Raw genomic sequence first — 20,207 nt, forward strand, 5'->3', positions numbered from 1 at the left:
TTCTGGCACACCAGAGTAGCAGCTGTTCATTAGTGCTTGCAGCTAAATTTTAATACTTATCTAAAACCCTGGCTGTCATTACCATAGGGCTTCCTGAAACCCATTAAAAACTTGAGATAATGTTTCAGAAATGAGTGGTCATCAGTATGAAAATGAGGCTGTTTTTTTTTTGTTTTGTTTTTTTATTTCTGGTGTTTTTGCATGCAGGATGTGTCTGTGAGTGGCGTTTATCAGCTTCACCAGACGTTGTTCTTTCATTCTTCTGTCTCTGTTTTCTTTTCATTGTGATGTTACTCCAGCTGATTGAAGGTCAAGAGCCTCACCGCAGTTGACGGTGTGTTTCCTGATGCGAGCGTTTGCTCCTGTTTTGTTTTCATCAGCAATTAAATCGTCCCAATTCACCTTCCTGTCTCTCTCTTTTTTTTGTTGCTCTCTCTCTTTATTCCTTTCTTTCCCCCATTTCTTTTTTCATCCATCTATCTTGCACCTCTCTCCCTCAGGTGTGAAGTCGAGAATCGTTACCAAGGCAACCCCCTCAAAGGAACATGCTACTGTAAGTGGAATTCCAATTACCAACTTCAGGGAGGGTGGGGGCGGGCAGAGTCACAAAAAGAAAGCACTGGGAGGCCTGACTCTTCTTCCTTGTTCGGGTCATTTCCAAGACAGTTACATGGCTCTTAAATCAAAGTAGTTCAAGTAGTTTGATGTTTAAAGAAATAACAGCCAGAGGAGAAACAGCTTCAGTGGCAGGTGGAAAGAATCGGCACATAAAAGTGAATCGTAGAAGAACGGCCAGCTCTTGAAGGACAGTTGTGCTCTTTTCCCTGCTGCGATGACTGTCATTCTGCCAGTGTGCTGGTCCACGCTGCAGATTAGTTTCTTGTCATTATTATTCCTGTCAGTTGTGGTTGGAGAATATAATAATGTGAAAGAGGTATTTCTGTCAAACCGTGGAATTAAACGAACTGTGTTCTCATGGTCTTCAAACACTTACTCCTCATTATTTTATAATCCATTTTTTTTGTGGGGGGGTTCTTTTCAGATTGTTGTGACAGCTCCATTCACAGCCCTTCTTTAACGAACAAGCATTTCTATCAACAGTGTCGATTTAACGCTGTTGACGTTTAGTGCACATTAATTGGTTCGGCAGTTGCCAGAAAATGAATCAACAGCAAGTTTTAAATCTTGGATTGTTCCAGCTGAGGACTTGCTTGCTGCTTTTCTCTCTTTTATATCATCATTAAATTAAATTTAAAAAATTAATTAACTTCTCAGTAATTGCCTAATTAATACGTTCAGGTTTTTTTGAGGAAGAATTCTGTGTCCAGTTTGTTTTTTTGCTGCTTTTCTTTATTTTATAATATTGTATAAAATTGAATTTCTTTGGGTTTTGAACTGTCGGTATCAGGTGTTATTTTCCTCCATTGATTTGAACAAGCATGAGAGGGGATCACAAAATTTTGGAATACTCCAGCCGGCATGGAAAGTAATTGACAAAGGAAATGAGTTTTCCTGTGCAGGTCAATAACGTATTGAAGAGAATGAGGACCGGAAAACGTGGACAGTGTGTGACACACAGAGACATGATTATGACTTCATGTTTGTAAACTTACAGACATTTCACATATTGTTGTGGCACAGTGACTGTTATCTACAGCTGTGGATTAACGCTGGCTGATACACAGCTCTGTAACCCAGCCTCGATCATGACCTTCATCATCACAGAACACACACCGAAATCCAAGAGAGTCGATCGAATTTTGAGAAAAAGAATCGGGATCTGGATAATTTCCTGCCCCGAGCGCCGTCTGAAAACATGCTCCTGTGTGACTTTGAAACTTAACTGATCAAGCTGTTTTCTTCTTCTTCTTCTTTTTCTTTTGTAATCCCCTCCACGCTCTCCCACACCCACACCTCCGGCTTGATCACTTCAAACAGACACGCTCCTCATCGACTACCAGTTCACCTTCAGCCTGTCGCAGGAGGACGACCGCTACTACACCGCCATCAACTTCGTGGCCACACCTGAGGAGGTATGTCTCTAACAGTGAACGCCCCACTGCCGCAGCAGCTGTCACTTGTATTAGGATTAAAGACAATATAATCAGCACATCATGACGACGATGATGATGATTATGTTTAGCATTGCGACATTTTTCAGCTAATGCAAAGGACTTTTTAATGGTTTATTTAGCATAAGAAGTACTGTGGGAAAATAGAGGAACATTTTTTTGGAGATAAAAGCTTTTAATTGGAGTCAAACACACAGAAGTTCACAATAAAATTAATTACACAGTAGACTGAAATAAGTTCCACATTAAAGAAAACAATTACAAGTTGCATTCAGAATACTTGAGTATATTGTTTTAAAATCTTCCAAAGTAATGAGAGAGAACTCAAAGAAAATGAAAGGATGGACCATAATACTGTGATTCCTTGGCTCCATTTCAACCCAGTTAGCAGAGGAGAAAAAGTATAATAACAAACTATTTAGCAGTATCATGTCATTATAACATCTTCATTAAGTTAGGAAAGTCCCATTGAGACTGAGATCTCATTTTCATGGGAGACCTGAGTTTATAAAAACGATTTAAGTAAATAACTAGAAATATTACGGTATGATCAGGGGAGGGAAGCATCGTAAGACCATGTAAACACAAGTGTAATTTATGAATAATAAGACATTAAATAATACCAAACAGAAAGTAATAAAATACATAAAACAGGGGTTACTCAGTTATCTTATATCATATTTAACAAGCTGAGTTCTGGCCTGACACTTCCCTCAGTAGAAGTCAGTCTGCCCCGATGAGCACACACAGACATTAACGACATCAGACTGGAGTGTGATGATGTGCTGTGAACTACAGCACATCACACGGTCACACAGATGTTTCCACAGCAAACAAATGCTTGTCCAGTCCTGTTTACCTGGCGGCAGCATCAGGAGCTGAAGCTGAAACACAAGGATCTGATTCAATTTTCCGGATGAAATTTCTTCCCCTGATAAAGTTTTTACCAAATGATAACAAATGCAGAACTGTGATCTCTTTGTCAGCTGAAAGTGTGCGTGAATAACAGTGTTTTTAAAGTCACAGGAAGAAATTAACCTACCCAAAAATAGGCAGAATTTCTTTGTGTAATCTAAAATAAATCTGTCACTGATTATATCTGTACAAATGGAAGATATTTAGAATTTTCATAATGACTCTTCAGCTGTTCATCTCCTCTAAAGCTATTTTAATTTTGTTTGAAAAAGGAATCAGTCATAAACAAACACTGCCTTTCAGTCAGTCAGTAAACATCAATTAGGTCTTAATTTACACCTGCTGGACGACAGGTGATATCACTTTACAGCTGCACTTACAGTATTTTAATACGTGGCATTTCCATCACTGATTCCTGTTCCAACATTTGTTTTGTTAATTGAACATCCATTAGCTGTGCAAATTTGCTTTAGTCTGCAATACAATACCCGTCTGTGCAACTGCAAACTGGTGCTGGAGGGTTGCAGAGACGCCTGCTCAGGATTTCCTGTAAAGCAGAGAGGCCGTTTGACCCGGTACAAATAATGTTCTCTTTTAAAAATGTTTTTCTAACTCACTGGCCATATTTGATTTTTTTTTTTTTTTTTTTTAATGGATTTCGCGGCTCTCTTCCGTCACTGAACTCTGGTTCCACTGTGTGTTCATATGATATTTGGATCTAGGGAAAGATGATGGGGTAACATTTATGACGCTGACTGCATGTTTTCTGTGTCCTCTCTCCCTCCTCAGCCGAACCGGGATCTCGACATGTTCATAAATGCCTCCAAGAACTTCAACCTGAACATAACGTGGGCCACTAGCTTCACTGGTAGGTCTCAGCAAACACTGGCAGTGCTGAAGCAATTAGACGATAAGAGAGAAGTGATTGCCGCCAATTTTTGATTGATTTGAAATTGTTCATTAAGAAAAAATGCCAAACTTGGATGTAGCTCATCAAAGGTGAGGATTTGCTTCCTTTTCTTTGTTTATATCTCTGTAATTTGAAGATAATGTTTGATATCATAAAATGGGGTAATTATATACACAGAGAGTTCTGTCATGTGATTTGTTCATCTCATACAGATGAAAAACAAATCTGCAATTAGAGGCTGATGGTTCTTGTTAAAGTTCACCTTTGATAAACCAGTGAATGAACCATTAACGTCTGTCTCCCTCACTTCATTCATCTCGAATCTGTCTGTAACTTTTGGCTTTATCTTACTTGTATTTTGTCCTTCATCCCATTTCTTTCCCTCTTCCATCTCTTTATCCATGTCCTCCTAAATATTCTGTTTTCTGTTTCCCTTCTCCATCTCTGTCCTTCCTTTCTCCTCTTCTTTCTGTCGTTCAGCAGGAACCCAGACCGGGGAGGAGATCCCTATCGTCTCTCGGAGCAACATCAAGGAGTTCAAAGACAGCTTCTCCAATGAGAACTTCGATTTCCGCAACAGCCCAAACATAACGTTCTTTGTCTATGTCAGCAATTTTACATGGCCCATTAAGATTCAAGTAAGATTCAGCAGAGCTCAACGAAAATACAACTGGTTCTTTTGGAAATAAAGTGAGAGGTAGTTTGTGCAATCTGCGCTTTAGCGGCACATATGACTGCATTTCAGCCAGTGATTCCTGGACTTCATATTCATATAAAAATTAACACGTTTTGTTTCTCAGCTGAAAGCCACAACAGAGGAGTGGTTCTTTTCCATTGTCTTTGCAAAGCTTTATGTAATTTTTACATAAAGCTGCCAGATTTAACTCAGACAGACAGAGTGATGTGTAAGGATCAGCCTCCGTTGACTGGTTTGTTGAATAAGGGAGGAAAGCGGACTGGTTAGATATGATTCTTGAAATCGCTGAAGGAGGCTTTGTGCTCTGACAGCGTGGGAAAGTAGAAATGATGGTGATGCCAGGAAACTTGGCAATGAGATGTGACAGAAAGGGAAAGTTGCAACGACTCACCGTTAGGTGAACAAAAAGGGAGAAATGTGAGAGAAAGTGATCTTCCATGTTGCTCTTTAACAAATGTTTCAGACAGGTTTGTTTTGCACTGTTTGGGGCTGCCAACCTGGAAATTTACCCAGTGCAGCTTTATGGTCGTGCAACTAGTGCGCATCAACACTCACACATACACTCAGCTCCGCATATTTTGTATCAAAGTGCAGCAAACCTTAATTTTCACCGTGACTGGTCAGCTTGTCTTATTCACAAGCCACTTTTCTACTCTACAAACCAGAAAGTTGGCTGGTAAAATGGCAAAATGTAAATGTTGGCAGTTGCCGGTAAAATGTGGTCAGTGGGGGGGAGAAAGTTTCCTGCCCTCGGTGTGCAGGAGCTTTTCCCCAGTGTTGATGTGGCTCCTCGGCAGTAGCCGTGAATGGGGCTCTGTATATTTCTTGCCTAGATGCTGGTTGTGTGTGCACTCGGTGAACCGCTGCCGTGTGGACAGCGGAGAGATAACTGTGCCTCAACAGTTCTCCAGCAGTACACTGGCAGCAAAGTTGTGCTTACGTAATAAATAAGCGTTGCCGCAGCAGTAGAGTCAGCTTGTTTCAGTCGGTCGATTCACTGTGGATAAACTTCAAAGCAAAACATGTAGAAACTCTAAACCTGAATCGGTAAAAACTTTTTATGCCGGCTTTTTTTGTCATCCTCATATGCATGGTCTGTCTTTCTTATCCATCTGTACTGATAAAACAGGTAATATCGTAGCTGTGGGACATACATCTGACAGACAGTTTTCTCTGAAGTGACCTCAGCAGTGTATAGATAGAGGTTTACTTGTGTCTGATTGGCTGGCAGCCTCCAAAACGACAGTGAAATTGATTCAGCACCTCTTTAAAGCCTTTTCATCAAAAAGTGTAATATTACTACTGTTTTGAACTTAGAATTTATTTTATTACAGAACTGTTATGTTAGCTTGCAGCAGACTGAGCTTGGTGTGACTCAATAAATTTTCAAGTGAGTATAAATCACTGTATTTCAGCAAACATCGCTGTTGTCCACAGTGCCTTTTTTATACTAACACTGGTGGCATCAAGGCGTGGAGTTCTCAGACTTTAGATGGAGGGACTTTAAACTTACTTCAAACAACCTTTAAAAGTCCCATGAGATTGTATCGTTACTTCCTCTGTGTTTGATTGCACAGGTAGAAAAAACAGGATTGATGAACAATCTTTGATGAATTTGTTATTTACACTTTCTAGTTACACGTAATATTGCAGCATGAAGTCAGTGCTGAAGATGCAGCATATTAAAAGCAACACTGTTGTGTCCCCTGTGGAGACAGTGATGGACTCACCTGAGGACTTGCGTATCTGAACAAGGACACCTCTCTCTGTACCCTAGGACCAACATGTCTTAGTACTTTCGAAAATAATTTTTCAAGTAGGTCTGTCTGAAGAAAGTGAACATTCAACTTTTTGACATTTGATCTACTCTGACTGAGCTGCATGGCTAACTGTGCTTCAGAGGGTAGAACTAGCTTATCAAATACCCCATATAGCTCTGTATGTAAATGCTTTACACATGTAGCCGTCAGTTGATTTTCAGACAGGTTTCCATAATGAGGCATAGAATGAACCCATCGTTAATTCTTGGTTTAGTGCAGAAAATGAATGCATTGCCGGGATTGGCTTGTGCTGGTTTGGGAGAGCGAGGCGCTCTGGGCCTGGCGTTTGTGTGTGTGGTCTGTCCAGCCTGCCCGATCTGTTCTGGAAGTGATTCGACTGGTTGCCCTGTGCAAGCTCCTTCCCCCTGCCCTCCTCCTGCAGGGGAGAAAAATCCTGCCTCCATCCTCCGTTTCCTGCCTTGTGAAGGCTTTTAGTTTTCTGAGCTCCAGAACTCCAGCTGCTGCCAGCCAGCCTCAGGAGGTCAGCAGTGCAGCTCCACAGCAGAACAGAGCTGAGCTGAGAGAGCCTGCCCCTCTCAGCTTCCTCTGGTCCAACTCACCTTCTGCATTGCTGGGTGGGATCATGCAGAAGATCACCCCTGCCCTTGAAACTAAAGCACGCAGGTCTGCTAGCGTGTCATTTTTCTTCCTTGCACTCATGGAGCTTTACCTTCGTCAGCGAGGTAACATTTTCCACTTGTTTTTCTTGCTTGTCCTTCCACCGCTCCTTGCCTCAGAATCGTATTTTTACCATTTCTTCTTAATAGCATCCCTTCATTTTTCTTTTGCTGTCTTTTTTTTTTTTTTTTTAAACTTTGCCAGCCTTCGGTGGTCTACTGCAGTGAGGCATTGGGATGTGAGTGTGTGTATGTGTGTAATTGTAGGTGGTTGGTCCTCCGGTGTTGGCAGGCAGAGATCGGAGTGTTGGAAAACGGTTCATAAACAGCAGCCGAGAAAGAGCAAGGGCAAAGTGGAATGTTAAGTTGAAACACATGCTGCATTCAGAGTGGGCTGTGTGAGCTAAGCCCTCTCTCTCTCTCTCTCTCTCTCTCTCTTAGCTTTAGTCTGCAACCAAACAGAGCTCTCTCTCTCTCTCTCTCTGACACACCACCTGAAGGTTTCTTCTGTTTGCTTTCACGTGCTCAGAAGTGGTGTTAGAACAGCGTGCGTGACATTTGCAGTTTTTTTTTTTTTGTTTGGTTTGTTTTTTGGCGATTTACTTTGACTCCACTTGTTGCATTCAACAGCCAACCTGTTGCATTGAATTAGCGCTACATATTATTTCACCCTCCAAAACTGAACAGCAGAGCTCCAGCTCTTGGAATAAATAAAAGTTTATTCCAGATGAAACATACAGAACTTGTGAAATACACAGATGTTGCATTAGAGGAACAAAATGCTTTTTTGGCAAGTCATTTGACCAAAATTTAGATCTTTTCCAGTGGTCAAAGTTTATTCTGTGATGACTTCATCACAGTCGAGCTGATCGGATCATCAAAGCAAAATCAATTGCGCTGAGATTAGTCAGGAAGGAGTTCTCCCACCTCTCTTTTTTTTCTTTCTTAATGAAGAATAGATCTGAATTTAATGATGTTTGTAATGAAACACAAATCCCAGACTAATTACATTAAAGAGCTGTGATCTCCTGTTCGGTGCCTTAGTGAACATGTCATGATATGGTGGAGATTAGAACAGCCTCCAATTTAATACCCTGCTGTGGTGTAGCAGCAGCTGCAGCTATCAGCTGGCTGGGCCGCTCTGTGTATCTGTGTGGACTTGTGTTGTGTTTATCTGGGCCATGCATGGCTGCCTGATGGGTGTGTCTTGATACTGATCACAGACAGAGTAGGAAACGGAAACAGCGGTTTTACCAGCGTGCAACAGCAGTGGGTGAAACCCAAAGTCAGACAGCTGCTTAGGATTCAAAAAGTAAATTGAATTTTATGCTAACAAATTAAAAAATAAATGGTAAATTTTTTTTCTAGTCTTATCAGCCACTCAAAGCACTTTACACTACAAGCCACATTCACCCATTCACACACATTCATACAGCGCTTTACTACCACACACACTCATACACCAATGGCACATGGGGGTAACTTGGGGTTAAATACATTGCCTAAGGACACTGGTACATGTGGACCAGAGGAGCCGGAGATTGAACTACCTCCTTTCTAATTAGTGGACAACCCGTTCAACCTCCAGATGTACAGCTAAGAAAGATACTATATGTATTATTATAACTACAGAAACTATATAAAGATAAATTCTTTTACCTTAAAAAGATAAAATGCAAATGAAATAAAATTAATAAAATCAACCTTATTATTGCACTGTTACAGTAAAAACATACCTGCCACAAATCTGCATCGGGCTGCTGGCTTGACCAGTTTTGCCTTCATTAAGAAATAGTGTTGTTAAATACATATATTTCAGCTCCACCAAATTTAAAATTGTTTTTCCTTCAGTTCTGTTCTGCCTTTTTTTTTTTTTTGTGGGACCTGTTGAGCTGCCCTCCCTCACAGTGATAACGACACTTTCCTTCAAAACTCCAATGTGAAGTACAAGCGGCTGTCAGAAGCCATTAACAGCAGAATATTTCCCGTCTTAATGCCCGGCGGCAGGCTGACAGGCCCTGCTGCGAGTTCCTTTGCAGCCCCTAAAGAGTCACCCTCTGCTGGGCACATAACGAGAGCGTCACCCGGGGCTGCCACCACCAGCCTGCCTCTCGGTGACAAAGCACCGCACATGGCTGACACTTGAGATTATCCGCTACAATAACTGTTATCACACATCTTCTCAGCGAGACGGCCTGCTTGTACTTTTCAAAATGGAGTGACGTGATGCTGAAGCAACCGTCACTGCTTTTTTGTGTTTGGAGGAAGTTGGCATTGTCCTTGAAGGGCCTATTGTGCCATTGGAAGGGAGCATTATGTGCCTTTAACCACTTAGAGCAGTAGATGTCTTTGTTAGGCCTCTGTCACAAAGCACACCAGGTTTCAGTACACCTGCTGAGGCTTTTTTTAAAAATAATTCTAAGCTATCCTGGTGCCACTCACGGTTTCATATAATCTCAGGTAGTTTTTCTTTAATCCTTCATGAGCACAGGAAGTAAAATATTCCCTCCAAACTATTTTCTCTTAATTGCAAGTACCTGACTGGCTTCTTGGAAACTCAGAGTAATTTAAAAAATTTGCTCTTTAGTGCTTTGTGGAGGGACTGTTTACATTGGTGAAGCACAGGCAGTGAGCAGAATCAGAAAAGTGGACCCACTGCTCGAGAGTAAGAAAGTATTCTGTTCTCATGTGTTCTCCAGTTAAGAATAGTGCTAAAGCAATGAGCAGATTAATTGATTAGTTTTACTGCTGAGTTGTTTAAGTCATTTATAAAGCAAAAATAAAATGCACAACACTTGCTGATTCCTGATTCATAAATGTGATCAGATTTAGCTTTTTTCTGGTTTATATCACTGCAGCTTGTGATGGTCATTTTTCACGGGCCTTGTTTTAAACCTTAATTTAACCAGAAAAGTTTTACTGGGGTTCGAAATGTCTTTTACAAGAGTGAAATGGTCCAGATAGTTAAGAATAAAAATGACATAATGTGTTACACAAACTCAGAATCCTAAACACAGACATCTTTTTGAAAGTTTTCTCTGGTTGTACTGTGGCACCCTGAACTTCTCTTCAGTGTTCACCAGTCTGCAGCAAAATTATCACGCTGAGGATTCGGCACTCAACAGTAATCAACAGCAACACATTAACGAGCCAGATGGTGCTGACTACACAAATAAATTAGACCCCGGGCCGTTCGCAAAACACACACACCCCCCTGACATCTCACCGCAGAGGCCGATGCCTTTGGACCCATGTTGTTCTTGAATAAAGTCACTGTAGATTTATGTGCATTCAGACCCATCAAAATCTTTTTCTCACGCATATATTGTAATTCTTGATCACATATTAAGTATTCAGAGACTTATCTGACATGCACACAGCTGGGTTTTCCGGCTTTTGTCTTCTTTTTTTTTTTTTTTCCCAGCCTCCTGCTTCTTTTTCGTGTGGAATTGTATGCAAATCCCTGCTTTGCTGAGGAATAATAAGCAGGAGCGGTGATGAGTTCTGGTCTAAGGTGTCACCTCGGAGAAAAGTGTGTGAGGGGAATTCTGTTTCTGGAGAACAGGAGTTGCAGTACCTCTTTGTTGCCAGAGAGAGGCAGTGTTGTGTTGTTGGAAAAAATGTGTTCACTGTGGGGCATTTTGTTTTGGTTTTTTGGAGGCGGGGGTTGGGGGGTCAGGCATAAGTGTAGAGACGACGAGGAGGGGATGGGGAGGTGGTACAACACTGCCAATGTTACCCCTGGCAACCCTGATGACAGGATGTTGTTAGTACAGTTGCTCTTGTGACGATCACATAGTGAATATTTCTGCCCACATGTGCAGGAATGAGTTTTGGGGTTTTTGGGGGGGGGGGGTTTTGAGCGGGCTGTGAGCAGCTGGTGTGTTGCTGCTCTGACAGGCATGTAGTCTGGAACACAGATAAGCAGACAGACTGGGAACCTCCCAGTGGTTGTGAGTTGTGGGTACCAAAAAACCAAACAAAAAAAAAAAAAAATTATTTATCTTAAGACAGTGATTGAAGTTTTGAAGCACTAGAAATATAACCACCATAATAAGGCAGGTACAAGTGCATGTTGACAACACAGAATCATAAATATGCATATGTCATAAACAATGTACAGTGTGCACCGTCTGCCTTTGTGAGCAGATGCAGCATTATCTCTCCTTCTCATCTCTGTTCCTTTTGTCAGATCTACAAGGTCGACTCCAGTCTAAAACTGGCATGTTTGAGAGTATAATGCTTACCTTTTGTTTTCAGACCTCCTGTATTAAAGCAGATTTCTAACCCTGTCTGTTGTCCTTTCTTTTCCTTCTGACAGATTGCCTTCTCCCAGCACAGTAACTTCATGGACCTGGTGCAATTCTTTGTCACATTCTTCAGGTGAGCAGGACTCTATCCTCCTTTCAGTTCACTCACTCCACACCACAGACGTGTTAGTGTTAATGTGGTGGCAGACACAAAGCCCTGGCTTGCAATTTTACAAGCAACAGAGCACCATTATCTTTCCAAAACTGAAACATGTAAAGAGGCTAATTCGCTCTGCTGAGGTGCAGAGCTCTATGATTCACTGATTTGATTTAATTAGTGGAGCTTTTACTGTTGCTTATTTATATACATCCAGTAGATGCCATGTCTCTGGTGACCTGATGAATGTAAGGGCAAGATTCACGCTCCTTCTTGATCTGTTTTCATCTTTACCAGCTACTGAAGGGAAGCACCAGCATCGGTAGCTGCTAAATGCTTCACTGTGTTCAACCAGCTAGTCACTGTCTCTGTCCGTGTTCAGGTCGTGTGTGTTCCCCACATTCCCCTCACTGCTGCTGTGTGATGTTTACACTGAATCCAATGTTCAAGTTGATGATGCCATGTGATGGCATGGAGATGGAGGTATGTGCACATGGCTTTGCACACGTTTTTTTTCCGTGACATATCTGATTGATGAGTGTGAATCAGCTTCGGATCTTGGAATTTAAAATAGGTTTCTCAGGGATTGTTGGCAGAGCGGCACGCTGCTTGGTAATGATGGAGACACCGGTTCTGCTGCCAGGGCTGAACACACGTGCGTGTGTTGAGCTGTGATGAATCCCCGGGCCCGTATTTCCCTTCTTCAGGAACTGTTGTAATGTGTTATCGATTTTAAAAATGAACGGGACCAAAAACTGGTTGCACAAGTTTGTGCCCTGCATGCTTCGCTGCACGTGTGTGTATTTATTTCTCTTGAGTGTCCTGTATGTTTGTTTGCGAGCGGCTGCTGCCCAGAGGAGAACTGTAGGACTTTGTCATGTTTTTGTGCTCTCCACTTTGTATTGGAAAAAAAAAAATGGCTGGCTGTTCCAAGTCATGCTGCTTTTATTGATCCGGCCGCCATGTAAAGGCGGGGAGATTTGATAGGGCTGATTCGAAGGATTCTCTTTTATTGTTTGGTGACCAGCCTTTTGTGTTCGGTAACAGTATGTTTCAGCATCGACTGAATAAATCACCTTCCTCGCTGAGGTGTGCTGTGGATGGTGTTCAGCATTAAAGCAATTGCTATTATACGCCTCACCCCCTTTGCATACAAATGCCGACCCTGCAGTTGCTCGCTCATGATGCTGGTATGTTTATACACACGCGTCAGCGTTTGAGTGTTTGCGTGTCAGCATTCGAAGCATACAACCTGCGCCTGCTGTGTGCAGGAAGCAGGCATCGCAGCAATCCACAAACAGAGCACACTCTTTTCTTTCTCAGTTGCTTCTTCCATCTTTTTCTTGACATTCTCCCTCTTTTAATCATCTTCCTCCACTTTTTCTTTCTTTTTCATCTCTAGCTCGCCTTTTCCATCCCTCCTTCACTCATCATTTTTTACGTTTCCCTTTATTCCTGCTCTTTCCTCGTGTTGTTCCATCCCCGACTTTGCCTCTCCCCTGCCTCTCTCCTATTCTCCCTATCTCCCTCTTTCCCTCCCCCTCATGCTCTCTTCCTATCATTCTTCTTTCATCTCTGGCTCTCCATCTCACCCTCCTGTTGTGTTTTCCTCCTCCATTTCTCCCTATGCCTCCTCTCTTTTTCTCTTACTCCCCTCCCTCTGTCTATCTCCCTTGTTACATCCCCTCTCCTCCTCCCTCCCTCCCCTGTTTTCTTTCCTCCGAGCCTCCCACCACTCCCTCTGACTTGCTCTTAATCCCACAGCTCAGTCTTTTTTGATGTGTGTGCTGCGTGCCTCTGATTCAGCACTGATGACTAGAGACCTAAAGTTAGCGAGCTCGCAGCCTTGTCCCTGTTTGCTTCTGGTTCTTTGGGCGCTGCATTGTTTGTGATGCGGGGGAGGAGAGGGATGCTAATTAACGTGAAAATTGTTTGCTCTTCTTCGCTCAGACTTTCTCCTTGTCTTAATCTCACTCTTTCTCGCTCGCGGTTCTTTCTCTCGCTCTGTGCCATGTTCCCTGTGGGGACAGATGAAGGTGCTGCCATCCCGTTATCTGCAGCACCAGCACAGATACCCCCACATGCATTCTCCAGCTACAAAACCGATGCATTAAACATCAGCGTTAACAGCAAACAGATGCATTCACATATTCACGTCCAGCTGTGCGGCAGTTTCTCACCGTCGACTTGTTATGTTGAATCATGGCTTCTAAAAGTGAATTAGCACTTTTTTCCCTTTTAAAACCAAAGCACAGACTCGCAGAGCCCCGGCGTTTCTGGAAAACTGAATGTTTTACAGAATTTTTTTTCTCTAGCTGAGCAAATTGAATGTTTTCTTCCAGGCCTGGAAAAGCCCTGGAGAATGTGAAATTTCCAAAACATTTTTGGAAATGCATTGAAAATGTATTCTTGACCTTTTTTTCTCAAGCTGTGATGTTTTTAATCTTAAACTTGGCTGCTGCTGAAGCAAGCGCCCTTTGAATTAATAGTGACCTGAATGACAAATTTCTTGGCTCCATAAGTCTGAACTGCTGGATGGAGGAAGCTAGAAGAGCTATCATAAAGTACAACTTTTTTTTTTTTTTAAACAGGGCATGCTGGGACATATTTGTCATGGAAATTTTTCTGCAGCTATTGCTAGTTTTGAATTCTGACTTAATTCATCATCTTTTCTCCCCCAGCCAACTGGTTACAAGCTCCTTCCCAAAAAAAAAAAAAAAAAGTTTGTTTATGTTTTCTGAATAGTTTATCTTGTTTATGAAGCAAATGTTCAGAAGTAGTTCAGCAAAGGTGCATATGAAAGAGGGACTTAACCTACAGAGGTTACATCTGTGCCTGTCTTGGAGAATTAATGGTGCTCGAATATATAATTAACAAAATTACATAAGAACACTTTAATGTCCTATTCAGCAAAGTGCAGATATTTCAGTGCAGCACTGAGTTCTGTAGAATCAGCCAGGTTACAGCAGAGTGGGCAAAACAAGAGATGAGAGATAATGTTTTGATGTGAAGTGAAATTCCAGAAAGAGAACAATGTTAAGAGGCAGTGATAAAACTGTCAGTTCTGAAGACACCATGCAGCTTCTCTAACCTGCACTGGGTCCCACTTCTTTGTCCTGGGACCTGTGTTTATTTTTGTTTTTATTTTTGATGGATGCATCAAAGTAACGGAGGAAAAACAGAACCGCTGTTCTAGAACACTGACCACAAGTCGTCCCTCTGTGGTGTTTACTCCTCCAAAAAACTTGACTTAACCTTCTAATAGTCAGCGCAGCTGTGAGGCCTGACGTCCCAGAAAATTCAGCTTCCTCTGAGAGCGTACGTCTGCGGCACGTCGGAGCTGCCTGACAGCAAATATTAAAATAACTTGTGCTTTTTTGTGGCCACTTCCGTCTGACATGAGTGCTTACTGTATATTTTTAGTACATGAGTGGTCCCAGTGGGACATAAACCCCTGACGCTGGAAGTGTTGAGCACCCCAAAGTGTCACCAGTCACAGACACTTGAGTCTGTTTCCTCAGACTCTTAAAGAATAGGTTCTGATTTCAGGTCTATTTTAATGCAATGCTCACATTTCATATGCACATAGAAAAAGCTACAAGTTGCTGTACTCATCCCTTGTCTCCATAGAGACCGTGATCACCATCTTACGCAAGAAAATCCACAGTCCTCTTTCTATGCACAAATGCATTTTCAAAGTTAATATGAGGTTTCACTGCATTCACTGACTTCATCAGGACGAACCACTGTGCTGAGCTTTTCTTTGTGGTGCAAATGAGCAGCGAGTGAGTATATAAACATTTTCTTGTTTCACCTACTCAAAAAATGTTTATCATTTTTAAATGAATTAGTTTCTTAGCTACAGCAGAGAAGATTTGCCAGTGACAGTTGTCACAACCAGTGAAATCAGCAGGCTTAAACTTGGTGGAGCTTCTTAAGATCGTGGGTCTTGTGATTTCAAAAGTCTTTCAAGGTGAAGTCATGATGGCGAGCAAAGTTCCTGAGTTCTGTCTCACAGGGCGTACACATCAGTGAGCCACACTGCCTTCGTTACCACAAACATTGGCGCTGAAGTTTACCTTGACCCACACATCCTGCGGCAGTGATGCTCACTTGAGGGCCAAATGTTTGTTAATCCGCTGCAGAAAATAGTCCCCAACAAACATTTGCTAAAAACTAAAACTAGGAATGAACTGGCCTGGAGCCACAGACGGGGTTAGTGTTTGGTACTGAGTACTGAGAGATGGACTAACACATTGTTGGTTATGGAGTCTGTAAAACGACAGCAGCCTTATCTAGGACACAAAAAGTTCCAGCCTTTTCAAATCATTGACAGCATAATTGTGCGCCAGTAATGACCATAGACCTACACAGAGTGACATGTGACTCAGCACCTGGCAGCCTCAGCACCCTTGAAAAATGTCGTCCTCTTTGAGATTAATTATTAAAATCTGAAAAACATTTAAAAATCATTTTATCAGGGTTGTGTATTTTAAATGATTAATGATTTATATTGTTTTGCTGGCTGTTTGAACAGACGGGGGATGTTAATTTGGCTGGGGCAGAGGCATTTAAACGATGGGGCACCAGTAGGTTGCCCTCCCTGAGCCAAGCCTGGGTGTGTGTGTGGGTGGCTGGGATTCTGTGATATGAATGAATCTGCCTGCTGCCATCAAGGAGACTTAAACGATCTCTTATGAGACAAAGACAAGTTTGAGTGAAGATGAGCTTTCAGTTGGGGCCTTTTCTTTTGTCAAGCTCCGAAGCTCCGGCCTTCAGCTTCGACCCATCTGAGGTCAAAAGGTCACGTTGACTCCAGTTGTTTGGCTTTTTGTTTATGTTTTCCTGATTTTGTTTGGTCGTGACTTTGAGTATAATCGTACTACCATCAAAATCTACCTAACAGTGGTTCCTCCGGCACTGCCCAGCCACCATCAGCATGCAGCAGTGTTATTCCACTCACTGACCTTGGTCTGAACCATTTGCCTCGTTAAAGCAGAGAGGTGATTAGTGTCGTCACTCCCAGGTCTCTTGAGTCAGCATCCCAGCCGTATATGTCCCTCTTATCCTCTTTCTGCCTCCCCCTCTACTGGCCCTCCCATCCTCCCCAGCCCGGTCTTTAACCTCTTGTGCTCATGCTGCAGCAGTCACACTGAAAAACTGTCGATATTTGAATTTCAAATCACAAAAAAATGCCCTAGTTTTGGTTTTATTTGCCCAATATTTTAGATAGCCGCCTATGATACTTCTGCTGCCACTATAATACAGCAGAAGTAATTTTCTTTTTTTTTTTTGCGCAAGTGAAAGAATATATTTGGAAAACAGCAGCATGTCAGTTTCTCTGCACAACCCAAAGACCTCACTCTCAACTGGTTTGGGTGTACTTACCGTTCAAATGGATTGATTTTTGCTTTTGAGGGATCAGCATCACCCATTTACACATAATGAGGTTAAGTATTATCGTTTGAGAACCAGTTCTGGTTGGTATCACTTTTTTGGTGCCCAACTGTCCTGTAGTCAAAGGTAAACAAATGCATCCATGACCAATCTCAAATATGGGAGCACATGCACACGCACACACACACACACACACATCTACCCAGCCACACACCATCATTTTGGGGCTCTCTGTGTTGGCCCCAGGCTCTGAGGACAACCAAGTGGCAACTCATGCATATTTTGGCAGGTGGAAGCGGCCTGCAACCGAACATAAATAATTCTGTTGTTGTGATCATCATCTCAGTGCTCAGCCTCTTAAACACATGTGCAGATTCAGACACTGGCACAGAAATTCAGGGAAATGTACACAGATGTTTGTACAGACACACTCAGGCACACATGCATGCACTCAGAAACACTCTTTATTCAAACATAGGAGGCAGCTGGCCACTCAGTGGTGCTGTGTGCCCTCTGAGCTCTGTGATTGTCCTTCACACACACACAACACACACGCACGCACACGGTGTCTGGATCTTCTTTTTCTCTGCACCTTTAAAGCTTCAGCCTGCATCAGTGCATGAGTGCCAGAGTTGGGGTCAGGTCAATACAATCAATTCCAAATGTCAGTGTAAACTGCAGCCCGTTTACTAACGACATATCGTTCTCGATTATTTCCCCTGTGGTGTTCGGTCTTAGTGGATTCATTATCGAACATCGAAGTTTTTGTGTGTTCAAATCCGGAAAGATCTCCATCAGTGCAGTTAGTTAAGAAGAAAGTGACACTGACCTCGGCTGCGATATGTGCCGTGGCGCTCACTGCTCCCTCTTAACACAAGTTCGTGTTTGTACACAAGCGTCGGCCTGCATGAGCATCACCGACAGGAGCGACAGGGCGGGTGGTAGGTGATTGACAGCAGGACAGAGTGTGGACGGCTCTGCAGCTCAAAACACTGACGATAGCTGTGATTTCATCTGTTCAGCCAACTGTCAAGCAAATGTTCAAATGTTTGAAAGGTTGATTTGCATAAACAAACTTACAGTATAATATAATTTAATATGATATTATTATATATACACATGTAAAGAATATATGTGTATATATATACACACACACACATAATTGCAGGTGACAGGAGGTGTGGGTGGAGGCTAACACTAACTTTCATACTGTTAAAATGTCGTCATGTGTTCATACACAGTTCACCCATGGTTTCTTTCAAAACACACACTAACACTTGCTCACACTCAGAGTTGTGTTTGCCCTCAGCTTGCTCCTTGTGCTGTTGATTGACAGCAGACTCTCTCTCTTTTTCTCTCTCTCTCTCTCTCTCTCTCTCTCTCTCTCTCTCTCTCTCTCTCCTTGTCTCTCCCACCCCCAAGACAAGGGCGAGGGAGAGAGAGGTAGATACTCAACACACATTCAAGTCTGTCGGTCCTAAGGGGCCTCCCTGGGCACTCAGCAGGGGCATATGCCAGTGCTGTGTCAGAATCTCCTCTTCTCTGAGCTTTCTAGTTGTCCATCTCTTTCTCTTTGTGAATCTCTGCCTCCTCTCACTCTCTCCATCTTTACCTGAACCTTTGCTGCTGCATCGTTTCCTGTCTGTTTACCACCCTGCCTGAGTGTCTTCTCATTTTTTTTCTTCTTCCCATCTTCTGTCTTTCTTATTCCTTGTATATTTCCAACCCTAACCTCATCTTCCACCTCGGCCTACCTGCTTTCCTTCTTCCCCCTTTTTTCTTCTCTCTTCAGCCCTTCTCGCCCCACCTCTCGCAACATCTCCTTTTCTCCCCTCTCTTGCATTCTTTAACACTCTTTCTTTGTATCTGACCTCATTGTCAGGTCATCAGCGAGGAGGCAGAGAGAGAGAGATACAAGTGGAAGATGGAGCAGATAGAGAGAGAGTGTAAGAAGAGCCTCGCGGCTAAACCTTCTTCCCGATAGGTCCGCAAGGAGCCGGGAGCCGCTCTGCGTGCGGTTAATAATAAATGAGTCAGATCAGTTGGTTTGACTCGGAACGTCCAGTCTGTGCTCCTCCTCCTCGTCTTCCTCACCTGTAATGAGTGGGGAGGAGAGAGGCAGGAACGTGAACTGGGCCGTAATGCACTCCTGGGGAGTCCCAAGAGGGAGGCAAAGTCTTTTCTTCCCATCCGATCGGCCTCGTGTCCACTCCCTCCATACGTGTGCTTTCAGACTCTCTTTGCTCTTTCAGGCGAAATAAGTTTCGACAGGTTTATATGAGCAAAAGCAAATGCTTGCAGGAAAAAAAAAAAAAAGTGGCATTGGTCTTCTCATGCATCCTATTGCAGCATTGTCTGATATATAACATGACTTGTGTTAAAGCCCTTATTTCATCACTTCATTGTTTTTTGGTCAGATCTCTACCTGTTCAGAATGAAAAGTGCGAAGCCTCGGCTTTCTGAGGTTTTCAGAGGGAATCTGCTCCTTTATTCACGAAACGCTTTCTAAATCCTCACATTCCCTCAGCTGCTTTTGTCCCGTTTTTTTTTTTTCACAGCAGCTTTTGTTTTTATCCCCGAGTTTTTGTCGCCACTGCTTCTTCTTTCTCTAGATTACACGTGAGACAGGCAGTACTGTATTCTCCCAGCAAACTCACATTTTGCAAGTTCTCAGTCTTCCTTCAGGTAAATGTTAGTAAACTACAGCTGCAGTGGCCAGATTTACCGCACGAAGGATGTGTCTTAATGTAAAATGATTAATATTTATTTTATTGAACTTCCCATTTTGAAAAACTGCAATTTTCAAACCAAAAAAGCTTCAGCTTTAATTAGTTTTCTGTCATCTTAACACGCTTTAAGAGGTGAAATGATAACTGTCTGTGGCAAATTTAATTATCTGTCACTAATTAACATCTGTGAATTGGTATAAATAACGTGTTCAGCCAGGCAAAATGTGCACACTCTGTCGCAGCATGCTTCTTTGTGGACTGCAAACCTCCCATTCTGCTTTTAAAAATATGCCAAATTTGATTTTGTTTTTTGTCTCCTTTACCAAACATAAAAAGAGTGCGAGGAGTGAGTAAACAAACGATCCAAAGCTGCAGAGGTTATGCAGAAATTTGTATTCTGCGACATGTTCAGCCTTGCTTCTGTTTCAGGTGGGTCAGACTTCTTGGAAGTGTCCCACCACCCATGGTGCTGCATGCTTTAGTGACGACGAGTGCAGGGCAGAACGGGACCTCTGAGCATCTACGGGTTAGTGTATGGTTCAGTCGACAAACTTATCAGCCATAGTGAAAATGAAATGGCATTTGGTTGGTGAGCAGGTTTAATTTCCCACCCCAGAGTAAAAGCCAGGGGCAGGCAGGCGGA

The 20,207-nt window shown here is 42.6% G+C and overlaps 1 protein-coding gene across 1 annotated transcript in view; it reads left to right on the forward strand.

Annotated features, from left to right (window-relative positions):
* atrn (attractin) overlaps window positions 1–20,207 on the forward strand; it is a 110,993-nt gene that overhangs the window by 44,646 nt on the left and 46,140 nt on the right. The window contains exons 21-25 of the mRNA XM_041060111.1: window positions 501–553; window positions 1,939–2,033; window positions 3,777–3,855; window positions 4,378–4,535; window positions 11,353–11,414. Of these exons, the coding sequence (XP_040916045.1) occupies window positions 501–553; window positions 1,939–2,033; window positions 3,777–3,855; window positions 4,378–4,535; window positions 11,353–11,414 (447 nt within the window). The remainder of the gene's footprint in view (window positions 1–500; window positions 554–1,938; window positions 2,034–3,776; window positions 3,856–4,377; window positions 4,536–11,352; window positions 11,415–20,207) is intronic.

The sequence above is a fragment of the Toxotes jaculatrix genome, chromosome 17 (assembly GCF_017976425.1).
Source record: "Toxotes jaculatrix isolate fToxJac2 chromosome 17, fToxJac2.pri, whole genome shotgun sequence".
Lineage (NCBI taxonomy): Eukaryota > Metazoa > Chordata > Actinopteri > Toxotidae > Toxotes > Toxotes jaculatrix.